Source organism: Theobroma umbraticum, unplaced genomic scaffold (assembly GCF_002168275.2).
Source record: "Theobroma umbraticum cultivar Fairchild unplaced genomic scaffold, ASM216827v3 scaffold_95.0, whole genome shotgun sequence".
Taxonomy (NCBI): domain Eukaryota; kingdom Viridiplantae; phylum Streptophyta; class Magnoliopsida; order Malvales; family Malvaceae; genus Theobroma; species Theobroma umbraticum.
The window spans coordinates 11,140,108-11,154,786 of record NW_018397257.1 but is presented as its reverse complement, the minus strand read 5'-3'; the positions used below and the strand labels follow the sequence as shown (position 1 = coordinate 11,154,786).

The window sequence follows — 14,679 nt, the reverse complement described above, 5'->3', positions numbered from 1 at the left end:
TAAAATTAATAAAAAAAACATTTTAATTTTTTATAATTTTTATTAATAGTGTTTACACTCTTGAAATGATGTGTTTATTTTAAAAATTAATAGATCTCCGCGTTATTTCAATTAACATTTTGGAAGGTAAGGGTATTTTTTACCCTATAATTTTTGTTGAACAATATGCTTTTTTTATTTTTCAAAAGTTTTAATGAGATAAAATATTTTAATTTTACATATTATGGCAAGAAGAAAACAAAAAAAATCGTAAAAAATCACTATTTTCATAAAATTTGTTTTTTCCGATCCATGTAGAATATGCTAACAATATTTATTTTGGAAGGTATGAGAATTTAATTGGAAGAAGAAAAATATAAAAATAAAATATCTTAAAAATTCAAACCATTATAAATATGTTCTTGACAGATAAACTATTAAATGATATAGTAAATTCTCCCTCATGAAAGCCCTAAGCAACAAGATTATATTGGATCTTATATTTTAATAAAACAAGAGATAAGATGTGTTTAAATTTTACGTATTGCAACGAGAAGAGAAACACAAAAAATAAAATATCTCAAAAATTCAAACCATGATCAAAAAAATATAAAAATCATTGTTTTAGTAAGTTATATTTTTTTTCAGATCCATATGGAGTTTACTGTTCAAAACATGTTCTTGATAAATAAAATGTTAAACGATATATTAAATTCTCTCGTGTGAAAATCTTGGGTAATAATGATAATATGGGGTCTTTTATTTTAATGAAACACTCCCTTTCATGATACAATGCTTATGGCTATTCAATATCTTGCAACAATCTCAATTTGGGATTCAAAAATAGAGAAATTTGGGACTTTTCTTGAGGCTATGATTAAAAGATTTTTATAATTGTACATATTTTGACTAAGAAACAAGCAGATACGCAATCTTTCTTCTCCTCCGGTTCATACTGATTGTTGGAAAATTGGGGCAAATTAAGATGAAATTAGCTAATATGTATCATGGTAACACCATTGACCATAGGGTCTTTAATTAATTAATTAAGTAATTAATAGCAGTCAAGAAGTATTTGGACGCCATCAGTATTGAAAACAACTTGGTTCAACTAGCCTCATAAATAGCAATTGAAAAATATTATAATATATTATAATCTACAAACTGGTATGATAGTAATTTTTATATTATAATAAATGTCATTATTAACCTAAAATATTTAAGTAATAGAACAAAATGGTAGATATATCGTACTTCATGGTTTAAATTAGTTTATAACTAATATTTTTAGATTCTAAAATTAGAATAAAGACGTGTAAAAGGTTAATTTGATTAATAAATTTTTTTAATTAAATTAATTAAATATGCTGTAAATATGAACTCAATAGATCAAAAATAAGTTTTCGATTATATTTAATATATAATTAGATATATATTATAACGACCAAATTAAGCTTCTTCCTCAACTTACCATCCAACCTTGACCCGGCTTTTGGCCCACCACTCTTTAATCAAAGAGTTGATTTAATTGTTTTACTTTTTGAATTAACTGGAGAATTAATCGAACTGTTTTAATCAAATTTTTTTTCAATTAATTCGATTTTAAATAAAAATTACTCACCCTTAATTAGAAAGATAAGCGAAGGAAATCAAGGTCAAACCCGGCCTCGGTAGGATATTAGAAGGTTAAGGAAGAGAAGAGGAAAGAGATATTTTATGCGATAATGACAGTAGGTAATGACTTTTTGGTAAATATTCAAGCACAATCAATGGGTTCTTAGGTTCTTGTGCCAGTCATATTCAGTTGAAGCTTGAAACCAACTTGTGCTTGAACTTGGCTGCTCCACTTCCTATTTTGACCCATAATTCAACCACTCAGAAAACCTGTGCCATAGAAAAAACTTATCAGATTGATTGCTGATCAAGTTCTTTCCAACGCATTTTCCAATTTTTTTCATTTCTGGGGTATGGATTTTGTCTTTGGTGAGTATTCTTCTGCGCTAAATCACCTTCATCTTCCAGGAATTGAATTAGAAGGGTCTGAGAATGAATATGGAAAAATCTCTATTTAAATTTGGATTCAGTCGTCAGCCTGCACGTCGATCCGATAAAGCAAATATTTCTAAGACAAGAAGAAGAAAAAGGCACATACTGCAGAAGACCACCCTGTAGGGTTAACGAATGGTTGGCGATTGACTTTGTTGTTGATTTTCCTTTTGTTCATACTTGCTTCCAAAAGGGCATGCTCTAGAAAGAAAATAATCGACACCCAGGGGAAGTCTTTTTCAACATTTTCAAAGGAATTAAAACTATTTAAAGCTGCCTCCCCCTTTCCATTTCTTTAACAGCAAAGGTCTCTTGGGATAGATACAACTAGCTATACATTAACAAGTTAAGATGGCAAAGCTACCAACTCAACTCTTGGCTTGCATTTTCTCCATTGTTCTTGTCTTGCAATATTCATGCCCTGCAACATCTCAAGAAGTTGGTAAGGCAAAATCTTGGTGTTTTAGTAATCCCATATTTTGAATTCGTTTTTGATCACCAGAGTTTTTATTTTGTTGTTGCTGTTGTTGCAGAGAATGACAGTGAGTTTGATTATAATGAAAATAGTGCAAGAGGGCCTGCAAGATGGGGAGAGATTCATCCAGAATGGAGAGCATGTAGCAATGGATCAATGCAATCTCCTATTGATATGTCGAATGAAAGAGTTTTCCCATCTCGGGAGGCTTAAGAGAAGCTACAAGCTATGCAATGCCACTCTAAGAAATTGAGGCCATGATATGATGATAATGAAATTTTTTTAAAAAAAAATGAGGGATAAATATTCTCTTTGTAATTGTGATGTTTATACTTTTCACTTTTTCTCATAAAATTTTTTCGAGAACTCCCTTTCATTTCTCATTTTCTCCTCATGTACTTTCTCTGATAGAGTATCATTAATAGATATGTATCAGATATATGAAATTCATGGACATTTTTCCTTTTCTTTTACTTTCCAATGCATACATGCTAATGCATTTAGCTAGCCAGCTTGAATATTTCTTTTATCTTATTTTAGCTGACAATGGCCCTACATGCTATAATGGTTGTTACTGACTATGGTTTTCAAGTTAATCATTGTTAGATGTGACTTGAAAGAATTATATTAGGTGAGATGTTATGGGATAACAGCATAATATTCTTATCAAGAAAATTCCTTCCTATTTTCTTATATCATACTAAAGATCATATACAGTACCATATTTTATCAAAAACTTTTCCGTAATTTGAATCAATTTGTGTATGCAGTTGAGATGGGACGGTGATGCAGGAGCTATAGAGATCAATGGTACTGAGTATGCACTCCATCAGTGCCATTGGCACACACCTTCCGAGCACACCATCAATGGCAGAAGGTAATATATATCTTTCTTTTTTCTTGCCTGATCATAAACCTTCAACAATTATCATAAGAGGAAGAACAATTTACTTATGGGAAAATTCAACCTTTCAGGTATGATTTGGAGGTGCACTTGGTTCATGAAAGTGCGGATGGCAAGGTTGCTGTAGTAGGGATCATGTACAAGATTGGTAGACCAGATTCTTTCCTTTCATCGATAACTATAAGAGTTTCCCTATCCATATATAGTTTTGATTCCTGTGTTAATCTGATCAGATAGGATTAATTGTATATTAAGATTGTTAGCTAGTTAGTGGAATCTATCTCTCACCTAATCTGCCATGTTTGGTTGCCAGTTGCTAGATCGTTTAGCAAGCATTACCGATATCACAGAAGGAGAGAGAGTGGCGAGTGTGATCGATCCAAAGCACATAAAAATTGGCAGTAGGAAGTATTTCAGATACATTGGCTCTCTTACTGTTCCTCCTTGTGATGAAAATGTGGTGTGGAGCATTGTCAGAAAGGTTTGCTATAACCTTCCTCAAATATTAATCTTGCTGCTCTTTTCTTCATGATGTAACCTGTCTAACACTTCCTGCCCCTCTTTGATCAGGTGAGGACTGTGACCAGGGAGCAAGTGAGATTGCTTCGTGTGGCCGTTCATGATGTAAGTCTCGAATTTTACCATGGAAAATCAAGTTAACAGTATCGTAATCAATTTCAATCTTCATTAATTATACTTGTGGAGAAACTGATATCAATTTTTCGCAAGCTTCAAATACTAATGCAAGACCACTGCAACCAATAAACAAGCGCTCATTTCAACTCTATAGGCCAAAAGATGATGAAGAGAATTAAAGTATAGAAAGAATACCGTAGATGAAATAAAGAATGGAGTTTGGAAACTTTGTTTAATGGAAAATGGAATCAGAGAAATTTTGTTCAGTTTTACAATTAAATATAAAAGACTATTTGTAGAGATAGTTCATTCTAAATTTACTTATAACGTAAGTAAATTAAATAAGAAAGTATTTTAATTCTAAATTTCTTTAGAGTGCAAGTAAAAAGTAAATGATATAAAAATAAATATTTTAAAAACTAAGTTTACTTGTTATGCAAGTAAAGCAATCAACAAATAATGCAAACTTAAATAGTATTTTAATTACTTTAGAATACTTTACTTTGACTGTTACTCTTTTTAACAGTTATTGGACCCTTTCACATGCATGTTTGTCTGTGTAGACTGTGCATATGGCTTTCTTGTATGTGTGACCCATATCTTAAGTTAATTCTCCTTTACTCCTTATCAAATTGGAACATGAAGATTGAAAATGCCCAACTTGCCCAACAAAGTTTGAAATTGCTCTCTACTAAGTACCTTATCTTGGTGAAATTTTAAGGTATCAAAGAATTCATATGATGGCATCAAAATGTGCTTGTCTCATACGCTTATATTGTCTGGACGGGTGCAAGTTGCTGCCGCACTCTGTCTATGCACTGCATAACTAATATTCATACGTATGATCATGAGATAAAATAATCTGCCAATGAGACACTTATACTGTTCGAGATCATTATAAAGTTGTCTTAAATAAAAATCAAGTTTATGTTGTTGATTAATGGGTGAGGAAGCCAGTTTGCAACTTGTAAGACCTCATTTTGCTAAAATAAGTATTGTAATAAAAGATCCTTGATGAGTAAATGTAAATAATGAATGATCAAATGAAGAGTTCTAAAGACGACAAACTCAATGCTCCCCTTGTTTGGAAAAGTCTTAAGGAATCTTCATGTAGGATTCTTCTTCAAAATCACCATACAAAAAGACATTGTTGACATCTAACTTATAGAGTTCCCAATTCTGCACTAAAGCAAAAATAAGAAGACATCACATTATAACCAATAAAAAGGCATCACATTAAAACCAATTTGACTATTGGGGTGTGGCTTTCTTGTACAAAGCCTTTAGGTGTGTGGGATTCACAATCAAGACCCTTTGGTGCACGGCTCACAGATTTGAGGTCCTAATGTATGCGGCACTCCTGTGTAAGGCTGTTTTGGGCACGTTTGCTATGTGCGTGGCCTCCTCGGATGCAGGCTGAGTGTGCATGGCCCATTAATGCGAGACTTCTGTGTGTGCGTAACCTGTGTGCTTTTTTTTTTCTTGTGCGGTGCCTTCTAGGAGTGTCGTAGGTGTGTGTTCCAAGTATACGTGATTACGTTGCTCACAGCTCCCCCTATTTTAGGGCTGTGTTGTGTGTGGCCCGCTATCGTGCGGGCTGTGTCCTCGCCTTCATCTTGGGTGTGAGCTCTTGGTGTGTGCAGCCGATGCACGTTATTTGCTCATGCGTCCACACTCCAGTGTGCAGTCTTTTCACACTCTTACTAGTTATGCGTGGTCCTGACACATTGGGCTATCATGCTAAGATTATAGTTTCATGTCATGCTGCAAGGCTCGTCTAGGTGCCCTTTACTAGTGTGGCTTAGCTCTGTAAGTGTGTGGGGCATTTAAAAACCCTCAATCGATGGTGGCCCCAATGCTTTTTGTCAATGAGCCCTTAAGTAATGTCACCTCAAGGCTGATTTTTGCCTTTGTGGTTTTATGGTTTTATTTAAGTTAATTTCTCGTTGGCTATCTCAAGAACACTTCTAACTCTGGATGCTTTCGTTGTAGTAATGCAATGGATCGCTTCAATATATTCGGGATGCAATTCTCCGAGTAAATCACTCTTCTAAATTGAGTCATATTTCGATCATAGTGTCTTCATGGGCAACACCAATTATAACTCCTCAAAAAGTGAGTTAATGAGTTATGCTTTTATCATTGCGTTGCTTTAGATTTAAGATTGAAAATCCTTAAAATTAGTATCGAGTTTTGCTATCAAACCATCTTTGAAAAATATTAGAATCATTGTTTGGTGGTCAACCGACAGTATAATAAATCACGTACGACATCGAAGCAACCAATAAAAAATAAATCACGTATAGTGCCGAAGCTGCTAACGAAGAATAAATACGACATCAAAACTGTCGATGGAGGATAAATCATGTACGACACTAAAACTGTTGATGGAAAACAAATCATGTATTGCGTAGAAATTATAAATAGATAATAAATCATGTACAACGCTAAAGCTGTTAATAAAAAATAAATCAAAGAGAAAAGACATCACTTTACCACAACCAAATCAACGTCATGGTTGAAAAAAAGAAAAGGCTAGGTTATGAACCTGCTTTAATATTATGAAAAATAAAATACCTTAAAAGAATGGAATTAGAAAAACTTTGCGTAATGAAAAATGGAATCAAGAAAACTTCGTTCAGCGTTACAATGAAACATAAATGGATTATTTATAGAGATAATCCATCTAAAACCTACTTGTAAGTAAGTAAATTAAATAAAACAGTATTCTAGTTTTCGACTTCTTTGGAGTATAAATAAAATAAATGATATAAAAATAAATATATTAAAAACTAGACTTACTTATTGTACAAGTAAAGTAATCGACAAGTAATGAAAACTTAAATATGAAAAGTATTCTAATTACCTTTGAATATTTTACTTGACTGCTACTTTTTTTAGCAGCTATTGGATCCCTTCATGCAGGCTATCCTGTGCACGTCTATCTGTGTGGACTGTGTGCGTATGGCTTTGTTGCATGTGCATTTGCATATGTGGGCTATATCCTAAGTTAATTCTCCTTTAGTTGTCATCATCTTGCCCCCTGCTATCATCGCTTCATGCTCGTTCATTTTTGCAAGAATTATGCAAATAGTTAGGGATGAATTTGAGTTTAATTAGGCAATCAATAGAAAAATAGCTATTTATGTACACTTTCATTAATTTTTTTTATAAACATATAATCTTTGAGAATGACTTTTTCTTGTTTGTATCATTATAGTGAATGTATCAAGAATCTTTATTATAATGTGCCGAATATATTATATATTACAATTTTAAGTAGTTATATAATTTTAAACTTCTTATTTAAGTCCTAATTATATTCTACTTGAAACTCTAAGCTTTAAAAGAATGAGTAGTGCTTTATACCTAGCAACTCCGACTTGATTCGAGAAGCTATATACTTCAATTTTTCAATAAGAAAAGATAATGGTTTTAAATGGAATCAAACAAGCAGCAAAATCTAGTCGAATTCTCCTGCAGAAGAATCGAAATCGTGATTCTTACTCATACTATAGTTTAATCCTTTCCCCATCTCCCTCTCCCAACAACTCCTCATCAGCCCATCCTCCCAACCTAAGCGCCAAGGACGTGGTAGCATCCTTCAAGGACTGGCTCAAGGCCCGGAATAACACATCTCTCCTCGACCGCATCTTCACTATCCTAAACTCCCATGGCCAAGCCGCCTTGGACGATGCATCCTCCAGGCGTGCCGCTTACCTTGCTCTCTCCCACCTTAACCTCCGTCTCTCCGAGACCTTTGTCCTCCAGGTCCTCTCCTACGGCCGCTCCTCCTTGCAAGGCGACGTTCTCTCCTGCCTCAAGTTCTTCGACTGGGCAGGCCGCCAGCCTGGGTTCCACCACACCCGAGCCACCTTCCATGCCATCTTCAAGATTCTTTCGAAAGCGAAGCTGAGGTCTGTGACGCTTGAACAGTTCTTGCAGGATTATATGGCGCATAGGTACATTCACAAGGTCAGATACCACGACACGTTGGTCATGGGCTATGCCATTGCGGGGAAACCAGAGATGGCACTCCAGCAGCTCAGCAGAATGCGGTTCCAGGGTCTTGACTTGGATGCCTTCGCCTACCACGTGCTTTTGAATGCTCTTGTAGAGGAGAGTTGTTTTGACGTCGTTGACATGATTGCTAAGCAGATTTCCATGCGGGGTTTGGAGAATGACATCACCCACTCCATCATGCTCAAGTGCTGGTGCAAGAAGAATAAGTTGGATGAGGCGAAGGCCTACTGGCGCCGCTTGGCGGAGGGTGGGAACCATGTTGTTAGGCATACCGTCAGTATATGATCTTGGATGTGCTTTGCAAGTGTAAGAGGTTCAAGCATGCCTAAACTGCACCTGATGCAGGACAGCTAATTGCCTTGCTCTTGACGCTAAATGAATGCCAAAAAGACAGTTGAAGTTGGAGTTTTCACTGGATACTCTCTTCTCCTTACTGCTCTTACACTTCCTGAGGATGGCAAGGTAAACAATCCATCTATTCCATCAAGACTAATACCTTAACCCATAAGTAAACAGTCTGTAGATGGACCTGTGTAAAATAACATGGAAGTGTCCCCACATTTCCTTGCTTAGCATCTTGCGTTTGTCATCCCACTCATGGTTTTTATCCTAATGTTTCACTTTTATTTTTTGGGGGTAATTCTTGTTGTGGGAAATGAAAACGGCTTTGACTTTGCTTTCATTGATGCTGACAAGATCAATTACTGGAACTAGCATGAAAGATTGATGAAATTGGTGAAGGTAGGTGGGATAGTTGTATATGATAACACACTGTGGGAGGAACAGTTGCATTGTCTGAAGAGTGCACAAATTGCTTGCAGCTGATTCTCGTATCCAAATTTCACTTGCACTAGTGATGGGATCACAATCTATAGGCGTATTCACTAAATTCTTCAAGTCATAAATTGTTTATACTTCTTCTCAGCCTCAAAAGTTATCAGTTTCAGTTTCAATGGTTGCTCCATCTTTGACTCTTCAATCAATGAATACTCATATTCTGCTCAAATTTTATTATGTAAGTCAGATTTCAAAGGAAAACAGTGATGTAGACGCTCTAAGTTTTAAAATTGTTAATTAAGTGTTCAGGCCAACATTGTTATCATCACTTAAAAAACCTAATTACAACATTGGAGTCACCGAGGATGGTCTTGGGTAAGTAGAAACATTTCAGTAGGAACACATTGTTCTAGGCTTTTTGTGGCTGCAGTTTACCAAGCACCACTCAGTTGGCAGCGATGAACTAATATTTTTAAGTGTTGTGTACTTTTCAATATCCTTCTCTCTGATGTCCTGCCTGTAAGTGAGTGCCCTGCAATCATTTACCCTCCCTTGCAGTTCAACTGTTATCCTCCCCACTCTTTATTAATCATAAACCTGAAAATTCCTGATGTATCCTTTCGAGAAGAAAAATTACAAGAAAGTTAACGACACAGAAACAAGCAATAGATTCAATAGCGGGCAGTAGCAACAAGTCTAAATATAAAAGACATCACCAATGCATCATACAGTGCCCCATGCCTAATGGTTTCCAAAGCTCCGAATAAACAAAAACAAAGCTCTATTTTGACAACAAGCAAGGAGAAACTTCTCAGAGCTCCATCCACACCATATTGATGAAGTAAAAGGGCACACAAAGATAAAACCATGGATTCTGGTAATGAACTGAATAGCCCAAGCTGTTACTGAGCTTCCATCATACACCCCACAAGACTTCAAACCAATAAAAATGAGTGTAACCAAGTAAAGAAACATACTATATAAGTCAACTTTTCGACACACATAAGCATAAGCATACGCATTCACTGATTTGGCATCAAATAACACTAATTTCCATCAGAATAAAGATCCAATTTAAGCATTAAAGAAAACTTCACAAAGTTCAACAAACAAGAAGCAAATTTCTAAGCTTTTTTACTGGGTCACTCCAACCTAACTAGTTCTTGAGATTAATCAATAACAATTTAAAATTGAGCAAAACTCCATTCTTAATAACCAAAACCCATTAGCAAAGCAATTATTATGAATATTTATTTATTTATAATTATTTAAATTATTATTTGAGTTATTTTTAAAATATTTTTTTGGTTATATTTTTTTAAAAAAATTATCAATAAGTTTTCATTATTAGCAAAAAGAATTTTTTGCCTTTTCATCTATACCAACCAAAAATACATCATGAAAGCAATTCATCAAAAGAAAGTACATAAGTGGCTTATTAAAAGACATATCAAGTTATTATAGTGTTAAGCTCTTTGCTAGACTATAAGGGTGATTTCGTGCTATTGTTGCTATTGCCGTTTACTGTCATCGTTACTCTAATTTTTTATTTATATTTTAATTTTAATGTTTATTTAATATTGTAAATTTAATTATTAATGAATTGTATGAATTAATATAAATTATAATTATTATCTTATACAGTTAACTATACTTGAAGAGATTAATGAATATTTTTTACACAATCGAGTGTTTAAATAGGTTTAATTAATTAACAGTAATGAATAAAGAACGAAAATTTGGATTCGGATAAAACAATTTTAAAAATTTTCAAATAATTATAAGATCTAAATATCTTAATTATTTATAGAAATCAAGATCAAGTACTCAAAATTAACAAAAACTCTATCCACAAAACATTTGAGAATCATTTAAACAAACACAACAGAAAATGAATGACAAAATGAGTGAATGCTTGTATGAATTGTTATTTGTCTCAATATTGTGCTAAGGAGAGTGAACCCTTTATATAAGAAAGGTCTTTTTCAATGTGTGGGTATGATTCAAGAATACAAGGAATCTAGAATACTAAGGGGCCTTTAAGAAATTAGAATGTCTAACATAAGCATGGGACATAAGGATGTTAATTGTTACTTTGTATTATTTAACATGAATGAGTAAAATTAAGATATTTCATAATCAAATTTGCGTAATAATTATAAAATATTTACTATAAATAATAATTTTTAATATAAAATTTTAGTTTTGTATATATTATTTTTTATAATTAATATAATACTTATTAAAATTTATTAATTATTCTAAATATGATTTTAAATTTTAATTTATTTTTATGAATTGATTTTTATTTATTAATTTAATTTTCATCAAGAATACACATAAAAATTGATTTAAATTTATTTTAATCGAGTATTTATTAGGCACAAGTGGTGTCTAGGAAATTCGGGTAACAATTCAAAAATTTAACAAGATATTTATAAGGTTTGAGTACCTTCTCAAATAATAGGGCTCAAGTTAAAGTATCTAAAAAATAAGAAGTACCCTATCTGTTAATAATTGAGTACATTCTAATCTTTTTTAATTTTTTTTTCTATTTAAATATGAATTCGATATCTGTATCTCAAGAACCATACATGAAGTAGGGACTAGAGAGTAACATAGATCGTTAGAACCACAAAAGCAACAATTAGTATACAATGAGCTGACAACAAATCTTTTTGGCTTATTCTGTCAAAGAACTCAAATGGAATCCAATGACTAAATGCAACATCTTATTCTCCTGCATATCAAGACAATAAATTAAACTGGATTATCTGTTGTTCATCTTTAAATAATGTGGAAGCCTTGTTCTCATCCTTGGATAGCAATCAACCGAACCCCAATGTCTGACAAAAGTAATCAGTAAAACAAGAAAGATGCTGAGGAATTTCAGGATTATCATATGCTAATTGTTTATATGGTATTACAAAGAGGGGAATAAGTTGATGGAGAAGATTAATAATCAAAATCAAACTCCTGGTTTGTTCATTTTCTTACCGTTATACCATTCTTCCAAGAACTTTGAGGATGTCATCCATTGATGGCCTACGGAGAGGGTCATCCTCTATGCAAGCCTTGGCTAAAACTGCCAAACATAAAGCCTCAGCTAGGAGATAATCGTCTTTCAGAGAAGGATCAATGAAACTCCTCAGTTGTTCGAAACAACCTCCTTCACTTGCACCCCCTCCCAAAAATCCAATTGATTCTTTGAACAGATTTCCATCTGTGGCCTCCCTTCCTGATATGAGCTCAAGCAAAACAACTCCAAATGCAAAGATATCCACCTTTTCTGAAGCTGATCCATGCACGGGGAATTCTGGAGCAACCCATCCATTGACAGTATCGATGTTGTCATTCCTTCTTGATGAGCTGACAGTAAGAGTTGATGGTCCAATATTTGCTAGCTTCGCCCTCCAATTTGATGTCAGGAAAATATTTCTGCAATTTACACTCATGTGAGCATAGGAAGGGAAGATACAGTAGTGTAAATAGTGAAGACCTGTTGCAACATCGAAAGCTATTTGAGTCCTTTGACTCCAACTGAGACTGTTGGATTGATTACATAAGCAGTCCCTCAAGCAGCCATTGCTAGGGAGTTCGAAAACCAGATATGACCAGGAAAAGTCATTTTCACTGTAACAAACACCACGGAGATTTACAATGTTAACGTGATTGATCTTAGAATGCATGTCTATAACCTGGCGGGTGTCTTCAAATTTCATCTGCTTGATCATGACATCAGCATTGTCAATCAACCCCTTATAGACTTGCTCTCCAATCTTGCTATCTTCATCGAAGTCCTTTGTTGCTCTTCTTATATCCTCTATGCCATAGTTGTACATGGAAAACTTAATCCCAGCTAGAAGATCAGGAGATAAACATGAATTTGTGGAGCTTCTACCATTTTGACCAGATCGAGGAGAGCTTCTACCAGTTTGGCCAGATCGAGGAGAGCTTCTAGCTGTTGAAAATGAAGGTATAGAGTTTCTATCAGCAAAAGACGGTAGTTTCTCTCCCTTCCATTTCTTTAAGACCTTCACATACAATCCACAAGCAAGCAATGCCACAACTACCAGGAAAAACCCAACAACTGATCCTGCAATATACAAGTTCCTCAATTTCGTATTCTTTGTTTTTTCAACAGTGATGGTGGGAAGAAAACCAGGAGTTGGAGGTGGAGAATCTGGGGTATTGAGATTTATGACGGGATCTGATTTGAGAGGGACTAAAACTGTTGTGCCAGGAAAAATAGTCGACTCAGGTTCCAAATGATTAGCTGCCAATATATCTTCAGGAGAGATTCCAAATTTCTCACTTAGTGCGGTTGCAGCATCTCCTTCCAGGATAGCATATGTCACAAGATATCTCACTCCATTAGCACTAGTAACATTATCAGGACAGGCACATCTCAGTGGAACATGGAGCCTAACACCTATATCGACATCATTATCTTGAGACGGATTATCCTGGAGCAGGGTTAAGGATTTCAATAGGCCTTCAAAAACTCCGCAAGCAATTTCCTCAATTGATGTCCTCTCAGGGACTATGTAGCTTAAACTTGCCTGAAAGTATTCCCCAGAGCACAGACAATTTATAGGAACAAGAACTTCCGTACCTGGTTTGAGAACTTGCGAAGCCGAAGCTATATTGTTCAAGTCAAGCAAACGATCAGATTTCATCTGAAACAAGGCAGAGATATTCAGCAGGTTTTGAACCTGGAAATGTTGGTTGGCTCTGTAGACTAAGAATGTTTTGCATGACTGTTGGATTGAATTGCAGGTGTACCTTGAACCTGGATTACTGGTATCCTCTGAACATAGAGACGAGTCATAATATTGTCGAGCAAGGCTTGAATTGGCGACGATCCAGATGAGAAACAAGAGATAAATCATTCTACCTGAGAATAAGAATGGTACATTTCTGTCAACTGTCAAGTGTTCAAAGCAGCACAGAAAGACATATCATCAGAGAATCCATACGAGGATGCCCCCACTAGGAAAGGGAGAATCAGATGAATGGAACAAGGAAAAATTCTTGCAGGAATCAATTCCTCCTACTTAAATTCTTTAGTTTTACGAGTGGCATAACCCCAACCTAGCATATTCCAATATTCAAATCCTAGGCTATTAGCTTCCAGTTGAAACAAAACAATGCTGATCCATGAATGGTTACCTTAGTTTATTACATGGGGTCTTGTCAAAATCAAACTTAATCACCATCAACTGCCGGCCTAAGGACTAGTGGCCAACTGGGAATTAATTAACGATAATACAGTAACAAATTTTGGGTCTTTTCTTCTTGTTATTTATTAATCATGAACTTTCCCAACACCAAAAGCAGTCCATCCATTTGTGGTTTTTCTTTAAGCAAACGTCAAACTTAGCTGCATTGCATCAGATAGTCCACCACCAATCTGCAGTTAATTTCCCTTGAAAGTTCACCATTTCACCTTTAAATTAATATTTTAGTCTGTTTTTATTTTGATAAGTTGCATAATTTTAGATAGTTTTAAATTTTAAATATAAAGATTTGATCTTTCATTTAACTTTGATAAATTATAGTTTTTTATGTGTCACGAAGATAAGTTACCCATGAGCCTATACATCAACATTTCTTATCTAGTAATATAATACATTTCTATATATATATATATACACACACTATTATTTATTTAAAATCTATTTATTTATGATTATTGAGTTTCAAAATTTATCTGTTTGATGGTTGAACTTTAAAAGTTAATTAAAATTGTAAAAACATTCAATCGGTTTAATTTGAAAAAATCAAAAATTGAATAAATCGTTTATTTTAATAGGAGATATACGAAAAACTAAAAAGC

The 14,679-nt window shown here is 34.3% G+C and overlaps 2 protein-coding genes across 2 annotated transcripts; one reads left to right on the top strand and one right to left on the bottom strand.

The window, feature by feature from the left end:
* Positions 1-2,357: 2,357 nt before the first annotated feature.
* On the top strand, positions 2,358-4,219 carry LOC110412239 (alpha carbonic anhydrase 7-like). The gene is given in 8 exon segments (XM_089782831.1): positions 2,358-2,467; positions 2,559-2,691; positions 2,693-2,767; positions 3,270-3,377; positions 3,476-3,590; positions 3,718-3,885; positions 3,975-4,032; positions 4,134-4,219. Coding segments are annotated over 8 exon segments (834 nt in total). The 5' UTR covers positions 2,358-2,376.
* A 7,620-nt stretch (positions 4,220-11,839) lies between these two features.
* LOC110412916 (lysM domain receptor-like kinase 4) lies at positions 11,840-13,732 on the bottom strand. The gene has a single exon (XM_021423565.1). The coding sequence runs from the start codon at positions 13,730-13,732 to the stop codon at positions 11,840-11,842; it is 1,893 nt and encodes a 630-aa protein (XP_021279240.1).
* Positions 13,733-14,679: the final 947 nt, after the last annotated feature.

Bases quoted from the DNA above. Each gene is read 5' to 3' on its own strand.
- LOC110412916 (XM_021423565.1), bottom strand. From the start codon at position 13,732: ATGATTTATCTCTTGTTTCTCATCTGGATCGTCGCCAATTCAAGCCTT.